At 35.9% G+C, this 24015-nt stretch overlaps 1 protein-coding gene across 2 annotated transcripts; it reads right to left on the bottom strand.

Moving 5' to 3' along the window:
* Positions 1–1301: 1301 nt before the first annotated feature.
* On the bottom strand, positions 1302–22501 carry LOC105767932 (uncharacterized). 2 transcript variants are annotated; one of them, XM_012587534.2, is made up of 36 exons: positions 21219–22501; positions 19927–20071; positions 19192–19470; positions 18903–19070; positions 18599–18814; positions 17927–18021; positions 16561–16732; positions 15776–16200; positions 15057–15180; positions 13986–14081; positions 13828–13899; positions 13133–13270; positions 12727–12880; positions 12221–12588; positions 11636–12099; positions 11209–11550; positions 10757–10981; positions 9987–10077; positions 9776–9853; positions 9392–9682; positions 9083–9280; positions 8331–8816; positions 7831–7992; positions 7299–7625; positions 7116–7198; positions 6909–7013; positions 6427–6655; positions 5849–6214; positions 5658–5759; positions 5101–5244; positions 4571–4659; positions 3912–3994; positions 3704–3819; positions 2870–2955; positions 1981–2080; positions 1302–1789 (listed from the first exon to the last, which is right to left on the bottom strand). In XM_012587534.2, the coding sequence occupies exons 1-36, from the start codon at positions 22145–22147 to the stop codon at positions 1724–1726; spliced, it is 7614 nt and encodes a 2537-aa protein (XP_012442988.1). In that variant the 5' UTR covers positions 22148–22501; the 3' UTR covers positions 1302–1723. The 2 variants fall into 2 exon arrangements, with proteins under 2 accessions (XP_012442988.1, XP_052487412.1); XM_052631452.1 differs by lacking the exon at positions 19927–20071 and having other exon boundaries at positions 21219–21357.
* Between the last annotated feature and the right edge of the window lie 1514 nt (positions 22502–24015).

Raw genomic sequence — 24015 nt, forward strand, 5'->3', positions numbered from 1 at the left:
ATGAAATTTAAAAATTCGAATCAAAATTCATTATGAGTTGTATTTTAAGATATCAAAGTAGTTGTTTTATGGCTTGCTAATGAAGTCTAGTAGGAGCATGTATGGATTGAGCTAATTTATTAACATATAAATATGAAGGTTTTTAGAACGCAACGATACATAATTATATTAATAATAGATTTAGCAGAATCTGATAAAATAAAATAAAACTCAAGAATGCATGTTTACAACATTGCATTTTAGGTTCAAACAAAATATTAGATACATGTATAATTTAAAGAAAGTATAGATCCATCATGAACTATGTTGGCCTCAATGCATAGATAGGATTGTAAATGTCCAAGATTTTTAATGAAAAACTAGGTTTCACTTCTTTTATGGTTTAAAGTCATTGGGTTTGATCTCTTTGGCATTGGTTTTATGCTTAGACTTCTCTATCTATATATTTGATAACATTATTTTTCTTTTGGAATTTAATGATTGAAATGTAAGAAATGAGCAGAAAGAATATAACTTGATAATATATAAATTTTAAAAGACCACTAAAAATTAGTTCTATATTTAATTAACTATTTAACAATTAAATTTGTTTGAGTTTCACCTACGAAAGTTGTTCAAGAGTTATATGGTTGTCAATGCTTGGCTTTACCCAAAATAGTTGTGATGTAATTGATATATTTCTTTAAATAAACTAAAATTCTAAAACATTAATAATCAAATTGAATTGTGCAACTACATTGAATAAAAACACCAAAAATAGTTATGATGTAATTGATATTCTTTTTTTTGTTGAAAATAAATTAAAATTCTAAAATTAGATGATTAAAATAAAACACCCCTTTTAAACCTATAACAATGAAAATGAAATATTTAAAAATTCTAAATTTTTTATTGATTATTTACCCATACATTTCTTTTCCAATTATATAATACCGATTAAACTGCTAGACTTGCCGACTGATTTTAACCTGCTAACAACCATGGTTTTATTTATGTAATCATATCCCTTTAATTTTATCAATATATATACAAAACCAAATATTAATATGTAAAAATACAAAATTTCACACGTTACAAAAAATTCAAATGCACTAATATGAAATGAACAGAACGAAAAGATAAAATCTTTTGATAGTTTAAACATTTGCATGTAAAAAATATAAATTTTTAATAGTTTAAATATAATTGAACAGTACACATATTTCTCATTTTTCCCCATATGTTCCTTATTTCTTTCTCATTCTTTACATAGCAAAGACAGAATTAACCTCCTCCACAAGAAGTACCTCTGCTTTAAAAAGTGACTGAAAATTGAGAGCTTCTATAATATGGTATGGATAAAACCATGCAAATAGCTCCACATACAAAAAATTATGAAGCTACTGCATGCTATCCTATTATCTTTATTATGTCATAATAATTTACAAAATTATTTAGTACATAAAATTAAAACCCAGTTGCGCGCATACACACACTCTCTCTGAAGCAGACCTCATCCATGACCATAAGCTCGAGAAGCCATCAAAACTTTAAAGTTCAAATAAATCAATACATACAAAAAAAAAAGCATATTATTTATAAGAAAAACCAATTTAAATTGCCTGTATTTGATGGTTGCCAGAATCTGAATCAGCCAATCGCATCCCCTTCCAGAGTTGTGAAATCGGGTTCTTGTAATAGTGGACTTAGCAACCACGTGAATATGAAGTAGCAGAAATACATGTTACATGTACTGAGACAGCCATTGTTTACACATATCAAGCACGGGAAGAGCATTGGCGTGTAAAGCCTGAAAGGTATTAAAACAACATCGGCACTTTCTCGTCAGCTCTGAATGATTATATCAGATTAGAATTAAAGGGCATAAGGTACCACTCGAAAATCGGTTGAAGAATGTCACACATTTACAGTTTTTAACTTCAGAGGACCTTCATGAAAGACTAACTCATAAATTGTGACACTAGAGAAAAGGAGGACAACCTGATGTGCAACATATTGAACATCAGCCACGCTTCCACTTCGAGATGCAATCTGGAAAGCACTTTTTAGGCGACCACAAACCACACATGCCAGCACTTTCCTGCAAAGAGGAGTTAGGAATTGAAAAGCACACAAAAGTTATCAGATGCAGTTTTTAGCAACTAATACAAATATAAGTAACGAAACCAAGGAGGCTGCTTACCTCCAACTATATGACATCTTTTAGCAGAAATTACAGGCTATAAATATTCTAAATCTCCACTAAAAAGTAACAAAAGATCAACCCTTTTCCTATTAAATGGCTAATTCCCAGTTCAAAGTCTTCTATTGCTCGGTAATTGCTGTAAGAAAAAGACTATGAATATAACAGCAAAGAAGATTAGAAGTGAGGCATGCCCTGTAAGTATTAACCATCTATCAACTAAGTTGGGTTTCGTCTTAATGAACTTTGTGACAATTAACTGCAAAACCTATGGCTTTTTCAGTTGCAATTAAAACATAACAGTACATCTAGAGGAGTCTACTATCAGGTGGCCATCACAATATTCAACTGATTCACTTAAATTAATGAGCCAAACCAGCTTTATTATTTTGTAGGCAGGGAAGAAAAAGGACCGGTTGGAGATAAATAGCATGCACGAATCTATTTCATAAATAGAACATTGACTAGCTCAGTGGGTGAAGGTTGGATTGCCAGGCACAAGTCCTTAGAACAGTCGCCTTTTAGAAACCTTTTTCTAGTTAGAATATTACCTAGCTGACTAGTCCACCTATTTGAGGATCCAATACAATAGCCTTAAACGAATACATACTGTGTATGACCTGCTGTACCTAGAAAAAAATTGCAAAGTGACAACCACAAAAACTTGAAATATCCAAAAAAGACTACCTGTGACTACTAGTCAGCATGTCAATGAGACGGTCTGGGCGTTCCTTGTGTTTGTTAGCATACACATTAATAGCAGCCCCCAATACCTACAAATTCCAAAAATCACAGGATCACTCATTCATGAAACAAAAGAAACATTTTTTTGGGGGGGGCGGGGGGGAACCTATATTCTGGTCGTTTCCCATAATTGCTTATTTCATTTTATCAAGAAACTACCAAATACACTAAAAGGTCACCATTGAGCTCAATTTGAATAAACTTGCTTCATTTAATGGATTGGATGGCCTTTCAGGTTCAGCTAGACAACAATAACTTATTGGCTGAACTCAAATGAAGAAGCTAACATGAAACCATGTTTATGGCACCTCTGCCTTTTGACGACTAAACAATACAAATAACCAGAGCATGCACCAGCCTTTGGCAAGTTTGTTTAATATTTTGATCTGCATAAAGTATATTCAGTAGGAACTAATATTCTAAGTAACTTGTATACCAAGAAGATGCTAGTGGGACCCCTTTTTCATAAAAGTTTCGATTTAGAGCATCAGCACAAGCTAATGGGTAATAGACAGAATTTATCGCTCAAGAGTTTAACTGAATGCCTTTTAGTGCTTTTAATTTGTCAATATAGCCGACAGAATCCAAACACTAATTTCTTAATTATTGTGGCTCCTTCCATAGCATACAACTTAAAAAAGTCTAATATTGTATTCTGTTGAAAAGTTACTTTCGGTAAAGGACCTCTGGAACTATCAGAACATAAATTCAATAAGTGTTGGCCCTCTGGTAAGTACTAATGTGCTCACTGTACCACATCAAAAGAAAGTGCACTACCTGGTCCCAATCATCATCATCAATTGTTCCTTTAATGTTTCTGAAAAATTCCGTCAACAGGCTGCCCTTTTTCCTTTCAGCAAGCGATGCAGCAACAGCAGCATATATGTCAACAGCTGCATGGAAAATACGCCAAATGTTAAAAGCAGTACTGCATTAACTTAGATAACTTTAAGAAATTGACAAAAAGGAAAAAATGTGCAGCCACCTGGAAGATTAAATTCATAAATAACTTGGAATGCCAAATCAAAGTTCCTCTCAACAAGAGTTTCTGCAATCTCACACCTCCTCCTGAAAAGCAGCAAGCATCACAAACCAGTCAACATCGACAGCAATGTGCATTCCACTAACAATGGATCCGCACAAAGAAGGTGATACATTCTAAAGTGTAGAGTAATTCTATGCATGGTATAGCATCCTCATGTGGATGCTTAATGAATGTAATTAATATAGTTAACCACCTTATGAGATGGATACTAACAAGTAAGCAAATTTCATTAGCCTTGATTAACTTCAGCATTACATGATACAACTAATGTTCCACCACTGCTGGCAATTATTTGACAAAGACATAATTACTAACCACTGAATTGAATTTTTCCCCAAATAATAATAAAGCTTAAAAGGCCTTTTCACTTCATGCATTATTGTTTGAATTAAAATGCCTTAGACAAAAAGCTTCAAGTAATATACATCAGTGATTGAAATATATTTAAACTCTGCATTTTCTCATTTCTGATAAATAATAATTAACTGAGGAGCCAATCATGGTTGCCTAGTTGTTAACCAAATATTCCAACAAGTTGAAACATCAGAAAAAAATTTTGGCTACTCTCATGCCTAAACATAATTAAAGATGAGAATAACCTAAAGGTTTCTTGATCATTTGGATTTCCAAAAAGTGAATGTCTCCACTGTGGTCCATCGGCGTCATTAAAAGTTTTCACAACTTCCACCTGCAAAGCCCGACAAATATAAACTAAACATGAGACTTACCAATTAAACTGACATTAAATGAAAGCAATTGGAGCTTGAATTTATTCTTTGTGAAATACAGTAACTGATATCCAGTTTAATCAAATGCTGGCAAGCTACTAAGATGGCAACTAAAACGTAACAGTATACTGAGGATTGCCATGGACTTGTTCATACAAATTCAATATCTGAAAAAAAAAGAAATTTCTAGGTTCCTTAGCTGTCAAAATTTTATTTCACAAAGGGTTTCATATTTTCTATTTCAATTTTTTGGTGTAGGCAAAGGTGGGGTTTCAGCATAATAGAAGGTAGTGATATGTGTATTTAGACTTTCAAAAAGGAAAAGAATTCGATTACAAGCAGAATATCTTTTCTAAATCCATTCATTACAAGCAGAATATCTTTTCTGTAGCTATTATTACCTGGATTGCCACTCTAGCAGAAAACTTGACAAGTCCTTCTTCTGTAAGCTTCTCAGAGGCACTTCTTCCTCTAACGCCCTTTGTGATCAGCTTGGTAGATTCTCCACCTTTGTATCGTGCTGATAACCCCTCATCAAAATGCATCTGTAACAAAAGAAAGCATGAGTAACAGGAGCATTTACCACTATTCAATTTCATGTGATTTTGTATGCACAACTAGCCTTACTAATACCTCAGATATCTCAACAGTTAATACTTTTACTTTTTGGAGCATCTTTTTTCTTTTTTTTTTTGGATAATTATACTGTTTGAAAAATCAATCTACAATACCACGTAAGTTCTTCTGAATTGTAATTTTTGAAACACCTTTCTTCTTCTTCTTCTTTTGGATAATTACACTTTTAGAAAAAACAATCTATAATACCATGCAACTTTTTCAGGATTGTACTTTTTTGAACATCAATCTACAGTATTGTTGGTTTTTCGTGGATTCTCTTACATATAATAGGCATTTCAGTGAAATAATGAAAAAAAAGGAGTTTGTAATGCACAGTTACCTTAGCATGTTCCAAATGTCTGATAGCTTCCTCTTGAGACAAAGAATTCATAAATAACTGGATACAACAGAGTCCGGCTGCGACATGATCCTTCTTGATTACCTAAACCATCAAATAAGTTCAGAAAAGAAAAAGTAAATGCAGCCGTTTAGCAACATGTATAGAACTTGTTAACATTCCATATCAGTTACCTGAAATTTGTATAGATAATTAAAGTGCTTATGAGTTTCACAATAAGTGCAAATACGGCCAAGTGCAGCAGCTGTATATTGATTTATCAAAGCATTCTGCTGTTTTGCAACTGAAATCCTTTGTGAAATCACTTCCTCCAGAACTGACATGGCACCATACCCAACGCACAAGTCACACAAATCATCAATGGTTCCATAATCAGTTGTCAAGGGGTCTGATCTTTGAGGGGACGATGATGAAGTTACTACTCCCATTGTTGAAGGTTGAGCAGGTGTAGGAACACCATTAGGAGGAAAGAATAACAAGCATGCATCATTGAAGTGACCATGCTTAAACATAAATCCAAGCAAATCCTGACGAGCATACTACAATGACAAAAGAAGGACAATCAAATCAAAGATCTTATCACGGGATGGAAACTGACTAGAACAATGCATATGTAGGTAGGTATCAGTGACATTTATGGAAAGAGAAACATAAATGACAAGAAAGCTTAATCATAGATAGTAGTTAAAATGCAAACAAATTTAACATCAACATATAACCAAGCATGTGAAAAGAATTGAGTTCAACTTACTTCTTGCAAATAGCTAACACACTCAGTATAACGAGCACTGTCCAAGTTACTACGTGGTCCATCTTCAGAGTCAGGGCCGTATGGAGAATTACTATTTGAAGATTCTAGAGACCGCCTTGATCTCTCTGAACGAGGGAAGGTAGATGGCATGTACAGAACATTTAGATATGAATCGGCAGAAAGAGAATCATCCAAGATTGTTGGTGCACTTTTGGCCAAATGTTCATACCTGCAGCATAAATTGCATCAGGCAATTCCATTACCACAAACAACCAAATGTTTCATCTCACTTTTTCTTTCCACTGATAAAGTTATCAATAGCTGAAATGTAACCATGATAGAAGTATGGAAGTAGAGGCCTCAAAAAAATAGATGCAGGGTCCATCATTCAATAATTGAACCCTGCTTCATGTTAAAAGATTTGGACCAGAACAATCAGCTTCTTGCTAATCTATAGTGACTCAAGTTGCACGTCATCTTACATGGAACGAACAGCTGACACGTCCACAGGTGGACCTCCTTCAATTGTATTAATGATCTCTAGAATGACAGGTGCAGGATCACCCTTGTAAAGTTGAAGAGCTTGCCTGAGCCATAAAATTAGCGAAACAATAAGAAGAAATTCAGCATTGCAAGAACCCAGCGTAGAATTAACAATCTCCTAGCATACTACATAATGCTTGACATACTTAAACTTCACACGCGCTTGCGCATAATGCTCCATCCGAATCAAAGCATGTCCCCATGCATTCCATACAGGAAAAACATCAATCTGCGAGATCAAAGAATTCATGACTCCAAGACATCCAAATAGAGTAGATTTGAGGAAAATATTAGAATCAATTACTGCAATATCTGCACAAAATAGTTACCTTGCACTTCTTGCAAGTATACACGGCCATGCTATACTGTTCATCAACAATCAACCTGTCACGGAGACGGCCAGATGAGTCCTTGTCAGCAATATCATCAAGAGAAGCAGCGATGCCAGATCCCAGAAGGCTTTGAAGAAGCTCAGCACGTCCCAGCCAAACATCTGCTTGTGACAAAACTTCAGATAACTCATCCGTCTGGCTACCCACACTTGAGCTACCAGCATCAGAGGATGCATCATCAGCATCCTTGCTTCTTTCAGAATTACTAGACAAATCGTTGCCACCAGTGAGTTTCCTCAACAGCGATTTAGCATATATTAGTCCCTGCACATGCAAAATAAGACAAGATTGATAACTACCTTGGATAATTATCTCTTCCATTATGCAAGTTAAAAAAAAGAAGACGACGAAAAAGAACATACACCATTGATTTGGTTGGAGGTGGCATTTAAAGAACAATAAACCCACAATCAGTTATATAACTACTTCTAGCTATTGGCAGTTGAAGGGGATTGGAATAGCCAAATACCTGGACAAATGTCTCAGTAGCATGATATGCTCGACCAATTGTTTCCATTGATGCATTCTCAGGCAACTGCTTGGAGCCCAAAACATTTTTCATCTGATTAACACATAAGTCTAGGGCACTCTTCGCAGACACAAACTCATCAGAACATAAGGAAAGCAATGCCTAGAAACAAGCGAAAAAAAAGAATCAGCAGATCAAAAGGTCCAATGATCAGAAAAAGAAAAAGCGCTATAAATCACACATGATACTAGCATAGTTGATTAAAGAAAGCCTGACATGAATTCCGCTCTAGACAGATATGCATAGAAATTTGTTACAGAAATACTCAACCCCAGAGATCCAACCCAACTGATCCCACAGTGCCATAGCATAAACATTCCCAGAAAACAGACATTCTACAAGGATCTGTACCATAATTTTTGAGCTAGCAACGAATAGACAATGCCTATACATAGTTCAACCGCGTTAATTAGAACTATTTGCCTGTTCAATTACCAAACCTTGAAGAGAATAATGTCAGGGGAACTTTCGTATCTGTGAGATGCTCGAACAGCTTCATCTTTACCAGCATCACCTGTTAGCATCCATTCCTCAGCAATTGAGACAGAAGGAAACCGCTCTTGCCCATCCGCATATGCTGATACACGATCCTCTTGAATCCCAGCCATTGCCTCCCAAGTAACTCTTTCAGAAGGTGACAGACCAGAATTCTTTCTTTTCCGATAAACATCTTTGGGGGCAGTCTTGTCCCCAGTATTACGTGGAGCCCAAGAAAAAGCTCTACGAGCCTCCTTTTGCAAGTTGCTTAAACTACTAGTGAAGGATGACCTTGCAGGTACACCTGATTTTGTTTTTGGTTTTGGCCGTGTTCCAGAAACAGATATCCGAGGCTCCCGAATTGGAGAGCTAATACTGACAGCAACAGCTTTAGCAGCATATGATATGATAACACTGTTGTCTCTCAAAGAAGGAAACTCTTTAAGGATCTGTCAGACATAATATCAAAGATAAGATTCAGGATTCATATAAATGGGAAATATAAGCAAAAAAAAAAAAGTTCAAAGGAGAAAAAAAAAAGTGAAAGAAGAATCAAAAGGTGCCATAATCTTTGCTCTCAAGTTTCAAGATGAGGAACCAGGAACCAGTAGTCAACCTCCCATGAGATCACAAATAGTATCATTTAGAAACTACAGAATTTAATTTGAAACTAAGAGCCATAACATGCATCTAAAGTGTTCTTTAAGTGTCATACCTGTGAGGCAGATTGCAGTTGTTTCCTCATCAGTAGAACCTCCAATATTAAATGTGGGTGCTCATGCAAGGAAGAACATCGTTGCTGCCAAGGCAGTGGTAAGGCAGCTAGAACACGAAGGCCTAAAGCCCACGAGTTAAGTCGAGAAACCTCAACATCTGACAGACTCCCATCTCTTCGCTTCAAGAAGAAGTGAACCTTTACAAAAGGACAGAAATGAATCATTTACAGATTGTTTTCAAACTCAATAAGCTTTACGTACGGGACAGTCAAATCCCAAAAAGGAGGCTGATGAAAACAATTAATTACAAGAAGTTGTTTTGACCGTAGGTTGGGTAATAGTTGCATTGCACCCATAGCGACTGGTAGAGCATCATCAGAGTCACCTAGTGATGATAAAAAACGGGAAGCTTCTGCTGGTCCTCCACCATTCAAAGGATCCGCTGTGAGAAGCTTCACAAGCTGTCGGCCCTGAAGTTCTCTCCGCAGTTCTGCTGATAATCCAGCACTTTCAGCAACTTCTAAAGCAGCAGAAACAGCTCCTTTCTCAGCTAATCTTAGCGCTAAGCCTTCAGGATCTTCCTTACACTCAGCTTCAACCTGAGATTTTCAGGAAAAAGAAAGAAGCATAAGATGGTTAGTTAGAGACTAGAGTACTTTCTCATTTAGTTCAGGCACTGAAAAGAATACAACCTCTTGCCAGCTTCCATGGTGATGATCTACACTTAATATATGGCTGTACCGCTGCAAAGCTTGTCTCCTTTGCAGGAGCTGCATAATCCAAAGAATGTATCATTTTCCACTAAGTTATTACAAAAAAGCAAAGAAATCATATCAAGAGGAAATAAGAACACAAGTTCCAGCATCCAGGGAAAAACAAAGCAATTACTATCAAACCCAGCACCTCATTCCTAACTGGATCACTTTGAGGCAGGTGGCAGCTGCACATGGTCAGAACATCCAAAGCAGCATCAAGTTCCCATCTGTGCATGTACCTGGGAAAGAAATTGAGATTTGAGAGCCCCCGAGTCCAGGCACATTATAAATCTTCCATGACGTGCAAGTATTGCCAGTTGCTAAAACAGGCTTCAGATAAATAATGCTAAAAGACACGGATTACTATACTCAATCCCCTTCATTGTAGGGCCCATAAGATACTTTTTCAACTGCTCTTATTCAGGCAATCTTGTAGAAAGCAAACCGCTGGGTTTTGTCGCATGCTGTATGTTAAGAGGGGAGATATGTCGTAGTAGCCAAACATCCTAGAACAGCCACCTTATTACAACACCAATTGACTACTGTATTTTGCCTTATCAAGGCCAACAAACAATACCTTTGCCACTTTAAAAGAGGAATCGTGATTTTCATATTTTGAAATTCTGACATGAAACAACTTAAAAACGGGGGGAAAAAGCAAAAGAAAGTGTGCCCACATATGATGAATTTGATACAAAAGTATGTACCCAATACCATAAAGTGACAAACCTACCATGCAAGGGAGCAAAATGTCCAAGTTTAGAGATCTTAGGTATCATATATTATGAAGATAACAACTATAATGGCACATTCTTTCTAGCCCTTTTTGTACCCTCATACTGCAAAATCATCTCTTAATAGATTACATTAAGCAGCCATCATTGCAGCAGAGAAAAAAAGACTGGAGCTTTTACATACTTGAGGGCAAGTCCAGCTGCCAGTTGCTTGTCCTTCAACCGCAGGCAATACTGCCAACTATTGCTCCAGATGCCATGCCCCCCATAACCCTGAGGTTGCCCAGAGGCTGAATGGCTTCCTTCTCCTCGTTCAATTAGTAGTTGAAGCAACCGGTCTGAAGCTCCATTACGCAGAAAGCGATCAGAGAGTGCAAGAGCATCCATTAACTTTCCTTCATCAATCAACCTAAGAGAGGGAACAAAATGATAAGTAGTATGACAAACTAATCACGAGTGTCAAATACTATTTGTAACTACCAGTAGCTCAAATCTTTGCTCCTCAAATAAGGGTGCTAGTGCAAAAACTGAAACCTCATATGGTGATAATTGTCAATGTTAACAATCATATGGAGCTGAAAAGTAACATATTAACTGTCACAATTTGCAACAAATACATAGACAAAGGGATAGTACCGTTCCACAGCTTTCTCATATGGATCTTCATTCTCTAAACCAAAAGAAAGAAAAACTGTACTATCAACTTCGGCTGTTTCAGGTTTTAAGGAGTCATGCCATGGGTCTGGAGAAGTGTTATCCTTAACATTTAGGTCCAAGGATGTTGTGACGTTAGAATTATTGACAGTTTCATCAACTTCTGACTCAGTGTCACTGTCAGATTCTCGCAGTCTTTTAATAACAGTTCTTGTTTCAGGTTTAACCTTGCCATCATCATCTCTTTGCATAGCTGTCACGGCAAATTCTGAAACTCTATGAAGATTAGTCTGCATTTGTATCCATCTATTCAAAGTAGGGAACCTGTTTCAGAAAAATGGAAATTAAACAAAGTTGTGAAGCAAATGAGATAGATGCGCATTAACATTCTGCAAGGCATGCTGGGCACCTTTCAGATTGATCAAGAGCAAACTCATAAAACAACCGATCAGCATCAGGTGCCTGCAATAAATCATCATCCAAGGAGCTAGATATAGAAGAGTCACTGCCGCTGTGTAACATACTGCTTCCAAAAACACAAGCCAATACAACCCTAACAGGAGATATTTTAACCAAATGTTTCACAATATCCAATTGTAGAGGGTAAAGAGGGATCCCGGGTGTTGCAGAGGAACGACTGTAACAGCTAGGCTTAGCGTCTTTAGCAGAAGGAGAAAGTACTTTATTTTCTGAACAACTACGAGGGCATGTGGGGATGACAGGAATACATGCCCAACCATTACCAGACCGTGGAGGATAAACCGGGGGTACACATGCTGAAATCACTTCATGAACAAAGTCAGCAGACATTATCTCTGCTACTTTTCCAGCTGCATCTGTGCTGCCTCGGTCAAAGACCAAACGAGTTAAGAGCTGAAAAGCAAAATAGTAAACAGTGAATATATAACAAGAAAAAAAGAAATCATTGAAATGCATAGCAAGAACCTCAGCTTCAGTAAAATGATATAGGAAGGAAGGTAAGAAAATTCCTTACATCTTTAGGCCATTCATATACAAGTGAGAAAAAGTTAAAGTCATGAGTTGTATCTGTTCCATCCACTATGTCACCTATTGCAGCAATATGGAGAATAAATTGTGACAAATAGGTTGGGGGCTTTGCACTTAAAGGGCCAAAAAGCCTCTTCCCAGCATCCATCATATCATAACCAACCGACTGCACACTATTATCTCCAGTCGTGGAAGTTACTGATGTCTGATTGACAGCTTTTAGCCCAAGCCCAAGAACACCATCCTTGTCAAGAATGGATTGTACTTTGCGATCACTTCCTGGTCCTTCCTCTTTAGCAAAATTGACTTCCATTTCTTCATCGGTAATAGCTCTGGCTAGATTGTGAAGCTTACCTAAGGTTTCACAGCACAAGGACACATGAGAAGCAATAGAACATATTTACTGCAGCAAAATCAAAATAACAACAGGCCCTGCAAATAAAATAGTTGTAGGATCCCTTTTCCCTGAAGAACCTAAAAAAGAACAAGTACCACTAAGAAACTGCCGCTTGCCCATATGAGCATCTTCAATCATCTGATGTAGAAGTGCAAGGGCACGTTCTTTTTGTCCCAGTCGATGAGAGTCCTTAGCTGCTGAAATGGAGATCTCCCCTGTCAGAATGGCCTGAAGAACTGGAGGACTATCCTGGAAGGTCACATAGAACAATCAGAAATCCTACAATTATCTCCCAAGAAAAGCACACCATATAAACTATACTTGAAATTCTCCAGTGAAATATATAAAGCATCATCCAGACAACTTTTGAAGGAAATACAGAATGCAATTTTTGAAAAGCAAATAATTTGTTTCCTATATCAACTAGAAAAAAGGACAGGGGAAAGGAAAAAAAGAAGAAAATGCAGGCAAAATGAGCATCCAAGAAATTCAAACACTTGCCCGTTCCAATAACTCATGCAGACGTTTCAGGACACGTCGTAATACAGAAATAGCTCCAACTTCATGGATCTGATCCCAGTAAGTGGAACCCACCTTTGGTGAACCTCCCGGATATATCTCAGATAACATAACTTGAGCCTGAACATGAATAGAGTCAATAACATAACCACAAAACACATCAACTAATACACTAGAATCTCTTAAGATTAGAATCTTGTTAGATTAGAAGTAGAAAGGGAAGTTAAAGTCTACAAGATTTCTCCCCCTAAGAGAACATAATAAGATCATGAATAATGACGAAAATAGAATACTATTTTGTTTCACACTGAAATATCACTTATCAAGCCATATTTAATACAAGAACATGTTAAATGATGTTTCTAAATCCCACATTGGTTTAACTTGGGTTTGCTTTAGCCTTAACAATGTCCCTTCCACATGCTACTATCTGGGATCATGTTGGAAGCTAGGGCTAGAATTGTAACCATCAGTCAACGCTGTAAGAAATTGCACAAAGAACTAGAAGAGGAAAGGTAGTTCCACAAGTTCTCATATAATTCTGAAAAAATAAAATTGAAATCAATACGGCCAACTAAATTACAGCAATAATGCTAAACCACCAATGTTAATGAAAAAGATAACACTTGACTATTAAAAACACAAAGTTTTAAGTTCATAGGTAAAAAGAAAATTGCCTGATCCAGAAGCAGTAGAGACATACTGGCAGACCTAGCTGAAGTTGCAGCAACATCAATGCACAGAAAAATCTGCAGGACATATGAAAGGTTTAATATTTTCCAAACTAGAGATATGAAAAGGGAAGAAAGAATTAACAATGTAAGTAAGCACTTACGGTAGCCAAAGGACCCAATTGAGAGCGCAACAATGAAAAATCCAAATCCTGTACCGGAGAAGTCCCATCAGCTGCCCGAGACACTGCATTTTCTACCTGCATAAAGCACATGCATGTGCTAGGAAGTTTATAACAGGGGTGATAAGACCCAAGTGCATGAGCCACAAGAACCATTAAGTTGTATTAGCAAATGACCTGTCTCTCTTTTCAGTTTAAATTAAAGCAAATGACCTCAGAGGAGGCACCGCCAAATAAAGTATTTTTGTGAAGTCAAAATCACAACTCAAAATACGGAAAACTGCTGGGGTCAAGATGGCTAGATTGATCATTTAAAAGTTCTCATTAAAATACGATAGTGTGATAAGAAGTGACATCTACAAAAGAAAGCACAATATCTACAACAGAAACAAGATCCCGTATGATCATCTTCATATCACAGTCAACCAGAGGGGAAACAATCATGTTGCTAGGAAATACACACATGCAACATCTTATTTGATGACCGATAGGCAAGAAAGTTTAATAGGATTTGAAAACTAGGCTCTGCCTTCCCAAGTCATATTTTTAGCCCAAGACCTAGGAACATTTCAGAAGCAATCTTTAAGGAAAAAATATAACCAACTATATTAGAAAAAGAAGCTTAAAGAATATGATTGGGCACAAAACCCCATGGCCCTTTTCCAGAGGCAAGGGTTGAACCTAGATCCTTCCAGACATGCTGCTAAAGGGACACATGACCACTTGGACAAACAAGGTTTTTCTCACAGACCAAGGATGCCAAAACAATATTTGATTAAGTTCTTCATCTCTCAATCATTGTTAAGACATTGTTTAAACCTACTTGGCATAAGAAAACCCACAGCCAGATATGCATAGAACATTGTGAAATGACACCTGACTCGAACTAAATTCGAAATAAGATTACCCCCCACAAGTTGATTAAATTCAGAAAAGCAGGGAGAACAATTCACAAGTACCATAACAAGAACCCTAAGTTATAGAGGGTATTGTAGAAAAAGAAATGTGAAAATAAATCTAAAGAAATTAGCCGGTAAATGATCTGGCACTTACATGCACATTTCCAAATGCGTTATCTACCCACTCAGCTAATTCAAGGGTAGCTCTGTCTTCTGCAGACAATGAAAACCGATGAACTGCCTCTTCTCCAATGTCATATTTTGCTCTTTGCATACAACTGACAAAGAGGGGGGGGGGGAGATTAATAAACAAATAAGAGAACCTCAATGCACATTTTTAAGATTTATGGATATTTATAGGGAATCAATATTTTTGCATCCAAAAGCAGCATTGATCATAAATATAATAAGTATGCTTTGCAGAATTACTTCCATTTCTACCTAAACTCTTACTCTAATTTATTTGTCATAATTTTCTCCGAAGACATTTTATTTTACATGTGCAAAGGAGATGTCATAAAAATGTTTCAGTTGATTATGAAAGTAATAAAGGATATTCAACCCCATATATTCAAAGGAACTGCTGCAACACAGGTAACCAACTTGACTAAGTCCCAAGTTAGCAGCATGCTACATCATGCTGAATATCATTATTAACTTGAAAAACAAAGGAATTCAGGTATTCCCCCAGCAACCAACTATAGCGATTACCAATTCCAACAGATACTTTGCCATATGGAATAAACAAACGTATTTGACAGGTTCATATCACATGACCTTTTATGTTAATGAGATGCATTTCCTGCACAACTTTTTGCTTTTTCTTAGTTGAAATTAACAAATTTGACTAGAATGTATTATCATCAAGCTTACAGACTAAGTAGCTTAGATGGGGCTGCTCGTAATATAGTCAATGCCTCCTTCCAACTCCATGGCCTTTCAGATAATGGGAGAAGGCGCTGCAAAATTGATAATCGCCATTCCCAATCTTCAATGAAACGTTTACCCATTGAAATTCTCCACTCCAAAGCCTGCCTCCCAGACATGCTTAAACCATCAGCGGATGCATGCTCCTCCACAGCTGTGCTTGATGGAAGACTATGACGTACAATATCAAGTAGCAACCCTGTGAAAGATATAGCCATTTTGTTTCCACCTTCATATATGGTTAAATCAATATGTTCGGAACCACATTCAACAGACTGTTTAAAAAGGCTCCCAGGTGAGGCACAATGTGTCAAATTGAGAGAGATATCATCCATATGTAAAAGTGAAATTATAACATTCACCATCAGTATCTGCATTTGAACAAAATGAACATTATGTAAATTCAGGAAGTAAATAACAGGAAACTAAAATGGAAAGTCTACCAGCACTAATGTAAAAGTAAGATAATTCAAAATAAGTCAGAAAAAAAATGACCGTATGAAGAACTTAAAGAGTAACCTAAATGTTTGCTACATGCAAACAATGATAACTGAATTACTAGCAAAGAAGTCTGACTCTAATATATGCATAACCATTTAAAAAACATTTTTATAGATAATTCACAATCCAATAGATTTTTCCAGGACAACTTGCAATTTTCCATGAATGAAGAAAACCATAAGAAAACAAAATTCTTCCAAAAAAAAAAACTGCAGACTGTAACAGAGTACCCTGCGTGGAATATTTTTTATGGCCGCCAAATGGTTCTTTAGGTCTTGCAAATGACATAGTGCCACTTGATGAGTCTCTTTCTCACCAGTCATGCTACTTCCCATTGCTCCTAGTGCAAGGACAGTGGATTCCAAAGCATAACGCATGTGCATAAGTTCAATATCTTGCCCCCTACCACATTAAGGAACTATAAATAAGAAACAACATCCTAAAGAGAAAAAAGTCATTTACACAAGTGATACTTGGAAAAGAAAGTGTGAAAAATGTAATAAATAGCAGCCAGTAATAACAATATCTGTTATATGTTGAAGCACAGCATGCATATATGTGGCAACCAGGCTAATTCAACATCCATTTATTGTACTAACCATACGATAAAATATACAATCAGTAAATAGCACTATCTTTACTCAGACAGATGAAATTAATTGCAACATTTTTAAGATAAAAACTCATAACCCTTTCAAAATCCAGAGATGCAGACATCTCCAGAATCTATTCAACAAAAACATCAGGTAAGTGGTTGACTTCTTACTATAGAAGACATAAAACCAGAAAATTGCTTTGCAATCACATCATATCTCATCACTGGCACCAAGACTACCCCATAAAATTGGCTGCATACTGCTCCACTACAAAGACCAAACTAAGTCTCATCTGTGCTGTGTAAAACGAAGGCTTTTTAGTAAATTGAACCCCTAAACTAAAGCCCCAATTCTCAGATTGGTCGTAAAGTTTTTTTGGTTAGAAGTGGTCCCTAAACCATCATTTTGTCCCAGTTTACTCCAAAAAATGATATAACCAATAAGAACATGACACATTCTTACTGGATGCCATACACTTTTTTGGGTAAAATGGGATACAGTTGATAGTTTAGAGACCACTTCTAGCAGAAAAAAAACTTAAGGACCAATTTGGGCATTGGGATATAGTTTAGGGGCCAATTTTACTAATAAAGCCTAAAACAAAGAATAATTTGTGTGCCAATGGAACACCAAAACTGGTTAGCTTCTATAACATTCATTCCAAATGTTATAAGTTAAAAGGGCAGATTAAATTAAATAACACCAGATGACTATGTAAAACAAGTATTCAGATAACAATTTGACAGAAAGTAATATTTTTGTAATCTAAAGGCCAGAGCAAAAACAGACAAAACCTTGCAAACAAAAACCAACTTCCTGAACCAACCACACCATTCACCACTACAGTACAATAACAAAATTTGATTATCTGGAATACCTACCATCAAAGTTCAATATTCTATGGATGGGCAACCAGACTTTAAAAATTAAATAAAGCTTTAGGAATTGCATATATCCAAGTTTGACAATACTAATGGGTGAAACCGCTCAACCAAGATACCTTTTCCAGCCCTCAAGAGTAGAAGCAATTGGCTGCATGCTAATCAATTCAATAGCATCTTGAAACTTTATGCTTGGAACAGCATCAAACAGTACCTAAAGAAAAGAAATCCAGTTACAGATCAATACCACACTAAAAGGAAAAAAGGAACTGCTTACAGCTTGCAACAAGCAAAGTGTATAGCATCATGGTTATTATTGACAAACAGTTAGTTTTCCTCCTCTTTTAAGTCCGGGATGAGTAACAAGTCATTATTAAACAGAAGCCTAGAAAGAATGAGGTAAAACTATGCAACCTAGACCAAGGAAGTTCCACAGAATATCCATCAACCTCAAAAGAAAAGGACATATTTAACAAAAAGTTACAACTACAGCTGCATACAAGTTATAGCAATGTCTCAGATTTGAATAGTTCTAATGACTTTAGATTCTCACAACATGCAATTTATTTTGTATCTGATGGTAAAACAACGTCTAGTGTGTCATTGTTATTTATGGTCATGATGTTTCTAAGGGTGCTTTGTTTGTGTTAAAAAATATATCTTAGTCATCTAGCTGGTTTTTGTGCTTTCATGTATGATTTAAAAGTACAGTGACTTATACAGAATCTGCAACATTACTGTTCGTAGTATTATGAATAAAATTGTTCTCAAAAGTGGTTATGGAGCCTTACCCGAAGGGGAGATTGAACAGAAAGTCTTTCCAACACAAAATTTTCAACAAATGTGTCTAACTTAGCATCTTCACTTCCAGATACTATGTTTTCATGTCCAGACAATAGTAATGAGAATTTTGAACTCCATGGTTGACCGGAATTGACACAAGCAACAAAAGAGGCAATATCAAGGTGATAACATAATTGATCACAGAGATGTTCCACACAAGATACCTGTCAATAATATAAAATATTAAATTTTCATTTTTTATCTATAGAATATTCAACTATAACACCATGAAAGTTCAGAAACATGAATTACCTCATCTGATCGGTTTCCATAGAGAGGTGATTCTTCCAGCTGAAAAACATGTGATTTACTTACCCAAAGAAATTGCATTAAGTTCCGCCTCAAAATTGTTTTACCAGACAGCAAATCCCAACCCATAGTAGCTATCAGGGGCCGAAGCCGAGGGAACAGTACAAGAACCTAACCATATATTTTTTTTAAAAATGCATATAAGATTGACAAAGTAAAAGAGTAACACATAAAAAATGCCTGCTACATTTTAGGCTGATGAATTAACTTAAACATAAAATAAGACACATACATCAGTTGCCTCTTCAATGTTCTCCCTTTTTATGGCGGATAAAACCGTATTCATCACACACTCTAGTACATGTAACCCAGAAATGCGAGCAAAATGGAACAAATCTCTCATGCAAGAACTTGCTGCCATACTCAAGGGCCAATGCTTGTTATTTAAATCTGCATTAGTTTTCAGTTCCACTAAATACTTATGAAAATGCTCAAGAGGTGGAGGAATTTGGTTGTTATCAAGAGATCTATACATCTCAATCTCTTCAACAAGCAACTCGTCATGAATAACCTGCAAGAAAGCAAGGTAAAATACAAGGTGACAATATGTAAAGGATTTAACTAATAGTGCTAGATCTTCTATTTGAAAGTCGAAGTTCAATTTAGGAGATATTAACATCACAATAACCAATAAAAAAAATTCATTTCAAAACTAACCAAAACCATTTGGAGGTTTTAAATGAACTCCAAAGTCAATAAATTTTATTACACGTGAAACAAAAATGAAATGACAATTACCAATTTTAAGGTGTCTCAAGGAACTTATTTCATAAGAACGTTAGTGTTAAAATTGTCACAAAAAATGATGGTATGAAGCTAGCCAAACTATTATATTATAACCGGGTTATGGCATCTCCAAAACAGACATTAAGCAAGCCAACATGGTTTGCAGAGAATTATAGGTAATATACAAGGATTACACCAGTATGGATGTTGGGAGCCAGTAGAAGAAAAAAGAAGGTAATACTTGAATCATTTGGACAAGATGCCTGCAATTTGATGACAGAGCTTCTCCATAAATCTGTAACAACTTTTCTTCTGTGGAATGCCGGGACACTCCGAATCTTTCCTTTTCTGATAAAACCCTCTTGAGTAGATCTCGTAAGAGTGTGCTATTAGAAATACCAAAGGAAATGTAAATAAAAATACAGAAACAAATGAATGAAATTATGTCAATGCCAAAAACAATGACAAATATAGATCTTTCAAATCACCAAAAGATCTAGGGAAGAAAACTATTGAGTAGATAAAGCATACAAGGTTATTTTGTTGATAAATTTTGTCAAACAAAACCTTCATGAAATTTACTTCCAGGAAAAAGGTTTTTGAAGAATTCTAAGAAAATGATAGCAATAGTAGACCAAAAGCATGCTTATAAACATCTTTTATTCCATCAAAGAAAGAATATAAAACTCTACCTCATATCTAAATGGCCACACTGTGCACTTTCATTATACAAGAATATATTTCTCTGGCATCTAACCATCTTCAGCATATATAAAATGGTTCTAGTACATCCAGGAGCAGTCAATCTAAATATATTGACTAGGTTTAAATCCAATTTACACAAGAAATGTTTCTGAAACCATGATTTCATGAAAGATACACCAAGAAGAAAATTGAAGTTTATTTAATTACATAGACAAAAACTTTATATATCCTTGAAATATGTTATTTAAACTATTAACAGAATGACAAAAAAATTGTTAAAGATCTATGGTAGCAGAGGAAGCACCCCTTTGGTTGGTTAAGTTGGAATTCAGCTTCGACCCCTTTTTATGAAGCAATTGTGACGTACATGGCTTAATATCAAACTCTCTACTGCTCTTGTCCAAAAAATCACCATTAGAAAATTTCTTGTGTAGTTCATGTGAGGTATCTTAAAATAGCATAACTGTCCTCTATACAAGATGCTAAACTAAATTTCATGCTTAAAAGCTGTAGGTTAAACAAGCCTGATAAGATTTAAAGTGAAGTCTAAAATCATTTTTAATGAGAGCACGACACTGATCCTATGCATATAGTTGAGGCCAAGCAGAAAGAGTGAAATTACTCAAGCTCTTCGCTACACTTTTTTACTACACTTGCAGAACAAAAGAAGTAGAACAAAGCACATACCTACCACAACCACAATTGGATCAATTTTTTTTACTTTCCTATCTAACAGTGACTAGATGTCGTACTAAGCATCTTGAAAGAGAAACTACATTGCACTTAAACTGTAAATTTCAGATACATTTTAGCAATAAATGCACATACCGATACACATCGTCCTCGACTCCATAACCAAGGTGAAGAAAACGAATGCGAGAAACCACTCCTTCAATATCCCCATCCTTCAGATATTCCTTCATAGCATCCAAATGGGCTAACTGAACACTCATTTGTATTAAACTAAGAACCCCCTTATGTTCCTCGTCGAATGAATCCACTGTCACCTTCTCCTCTCTTCGTATCATTATAGCCATCCCCGAATCATCACCGTCCAATCCTTTCAATTGCCTCTGAATATTCTCACATAAGGCATCGAAAAGATCTGCGTAATCCATAATCACGTTCCTCAAACAAACCATTTCTTCTTCCTCGATCAAAACCTTCTCCAAGACAGCCTTGTGCTCCTCTTCACCATCAGCATCAGCATCACCACCTTCCATGACTACATCCGGTCTCAACCTCCTCATTCCCAATTCCAGAAACCTATCTAAAACCCTAACACAATCTCCCAATTCACCATTTCCCTCTTGCAAATCATCACTTCTATCCAACAACTCAGGTTTCTCTTCCTCAAAACCTTCGCTCTCACTTTCCTTCTCTTTTTCAATCTTATCCAAATCAACATCTCTTCTCAGACTAGCCGAGACCTTATCAATCAAAACTTGAACTAACAACAAAAATTCCGCTCGTAAGCGCAATGTATCGGGATCGAAGCTCCATATAGATGTAGGATTATTAAATTGCAAGAGCTCGAGAGTTGAAAGATAAGTTAAAAGAGCTGGCGATGGACAAGAAGGTGACCAGGCAATGTTCTCGAACCGACCCGAGTTGGCGACGATCGTTTGAAGGATTGCCAGAGCAAGTTCGGGGTTTTTGGTTCGTAGAGCTAGAAGCGTGGCTCGCAACGGTTCGAATTGAGCTAGGTTTAGATGGTTTGCGGCTAGGCGCGAGAGAAGTTCAGTTTCTTTGTCCATAGAAAATTGAAATGGAAACAAAGTAGTTTTTTTGGATTTTGGATATTTATTTCACTGAGAACTTGTGATTGATCGTGACAACTTGGTGCTGCATGATTTGGATTCTTTTTTTTGGGGGGGGCTTGGATTGAGAATTCGGTGTTTGGATGCCGGGAAAACAATTGAAGAAAACTGGGTCGGAAATAAGATTTGGGAGAACTGAAGGTTGAAGACAGTGAAAGCGGGGATTCGATATTACTCGGGTCGGCAACCTTCTCGTGCTAAATCAAATGATGCTGACGGGTTGTTAAGCCAACGATGTCGTCTTGGGATTCAATTGTTTAATGAGAGACTTCAAGCTCGAACCAAACCCGTTAGGACCTGTTAGGCAAAACCCGCAGGTCTGTGCTGCTTCAGCAATAAATCAAGGAGTATTATCATGTCTTGCTAAATCTCTCTAATCTCTTCCTGCCTGATTATGGTGTATCAGAAAATCTCTCGTTGAATTTAACAGTATGCTCTATACTTGCCATACTATAGATTTTATACATCAAAAATTAAACTTACACCAGAGATACTAAGCTCAGATGAGTTTAGAAAAGTAATATGGATTAATGGTATTAACAGCTAAAAGACAGTGCCTATTTGAAAAAAGGCTTGTGTTTTTGGCATAGCATACCTGCTATTATGATCTATTAATATCTCGTTTCCATACTCCTCTGCCCTTATTGATATAATAAGATATTAATGTTATGTATGCGATAAATGATACATTTATTTTTTATTTAATTTTTATTATTTTTAAAAATATATAAATATTACTATAACTTAATATATCTTTTACTTATTTAAAATGCACTATAAAAATCAAAAATATTTTTATAATATCAAATCAACTTTTATTAAAATGAAAATATTTAACTTCTTAAAATTTAAGGACATTATCTTCCTATTTAAGAGTTGGGAAGAGATTATGAGTAGTTCTAAACATTGTATAAAAAAAGAGCAAATATGATAAAAACTTATAATGTGATTAATATTAAAATTTTAAATAAAAATTAAATATTTAATTACGATTATTAAAATAATTTAAAAATAAAAATATTGTTAAAATATATTTAATAGTTTAAAACATATTTAAAAGCTTAAGATATTGTTAATAAATTAAAAATGATTAACTTTTACTTTTTTTAGCCAGTTTGTTTACTTAATCAAAAAAATTTACACTAATATAATTTTAAAATTAAAATATGCTAAAATTTTTCAAGGCATAATTTTATAAATTTAAATATTTTGGCTAATAATATACATGAATTAATTTCATTCAAAATAATGAATGACAAAATTAAATAAACTTTTTCTCTCGGGCTGGTCTAGAGGTGCTCATCGGCCGGGCCGGGCCAGGTTCGGGCCGGGCCCATAAAAAATTTTGGCCCGGGCCCGGCCCGGCCCGAAATATGGGCCTAAGATTTTGCCCATGCCCGGCCCGGGAAAAAATCATAAGCCCGGGCCCGGCCGGCCCATTTTTATTTTAAATTTTTTAAAAAATTAAAAAATATATTTTAAAATTTAAAAAGTATGTAAAAATATTTTAAAAAATAAATATATTTATTATATCGGGCCGGGCCCGGGCCCGGGCCGAAAAAGTGGTGCCCGAGGCCCGGCCCGTTTTCTAAACGGGCCTCATTTTTTTGCCCAAGCCCATATTTTGGGCCTATATTTTTACCCAAACCCTCCCATATTTCGGGCGGGCCGCCCGGCCCATGAGCACCTCTAGGTTGGTCTTGAGTGAAGGGTTTTTCCCTTTGAACCTAAACTAAATAAATTTTAAATGTTTTTATTTGAATTTTAACACTAAATTTATAATATTACTATAATTTAATATATTT

This window comes from Gossypium raimondii, chromosome 5 (genome assembly GCF_025698545.1).
Source record: "Gossypium raimondii isolate GPD5lz chromosome 5, ASM2569854v1, whole genome shotgun sequence".
Lineage (NCBI taxonomy): Eukaryota > Viridiplantae > Streptophyta > Magnoliopsida > Malvales > Malvaceae > Gossypium > Gossypium raimondii.

What these genes read in the sequence shown, in the direction of transcription:
- LOC105767932 (XM_012587534.2), bottom strand. Translation starts at nt 22,147, where the DNA reads ATGGACAAAGAAACTGAACTTCTCTCGCGCCTAGCCGCAAACCATCTA. An exon ending in GTCGAGGACGATGTGTATCG is followed by an intron (nt 20,072 to 21,218) that starts GTATGTGCATTT and finishes TATTTCTAATAG; the next exon opens with CACACTCTTACGAGATCTAC. An exon ending in CTGCTAGAGTGGCAATCCAG is followed by an intron (nt 4,660 to 5,100) that starts GTAATAATAGCT and finishes CGGGCTTTGCAG; the next exon opens with GTGGAAGTTGTGAAAACTTT.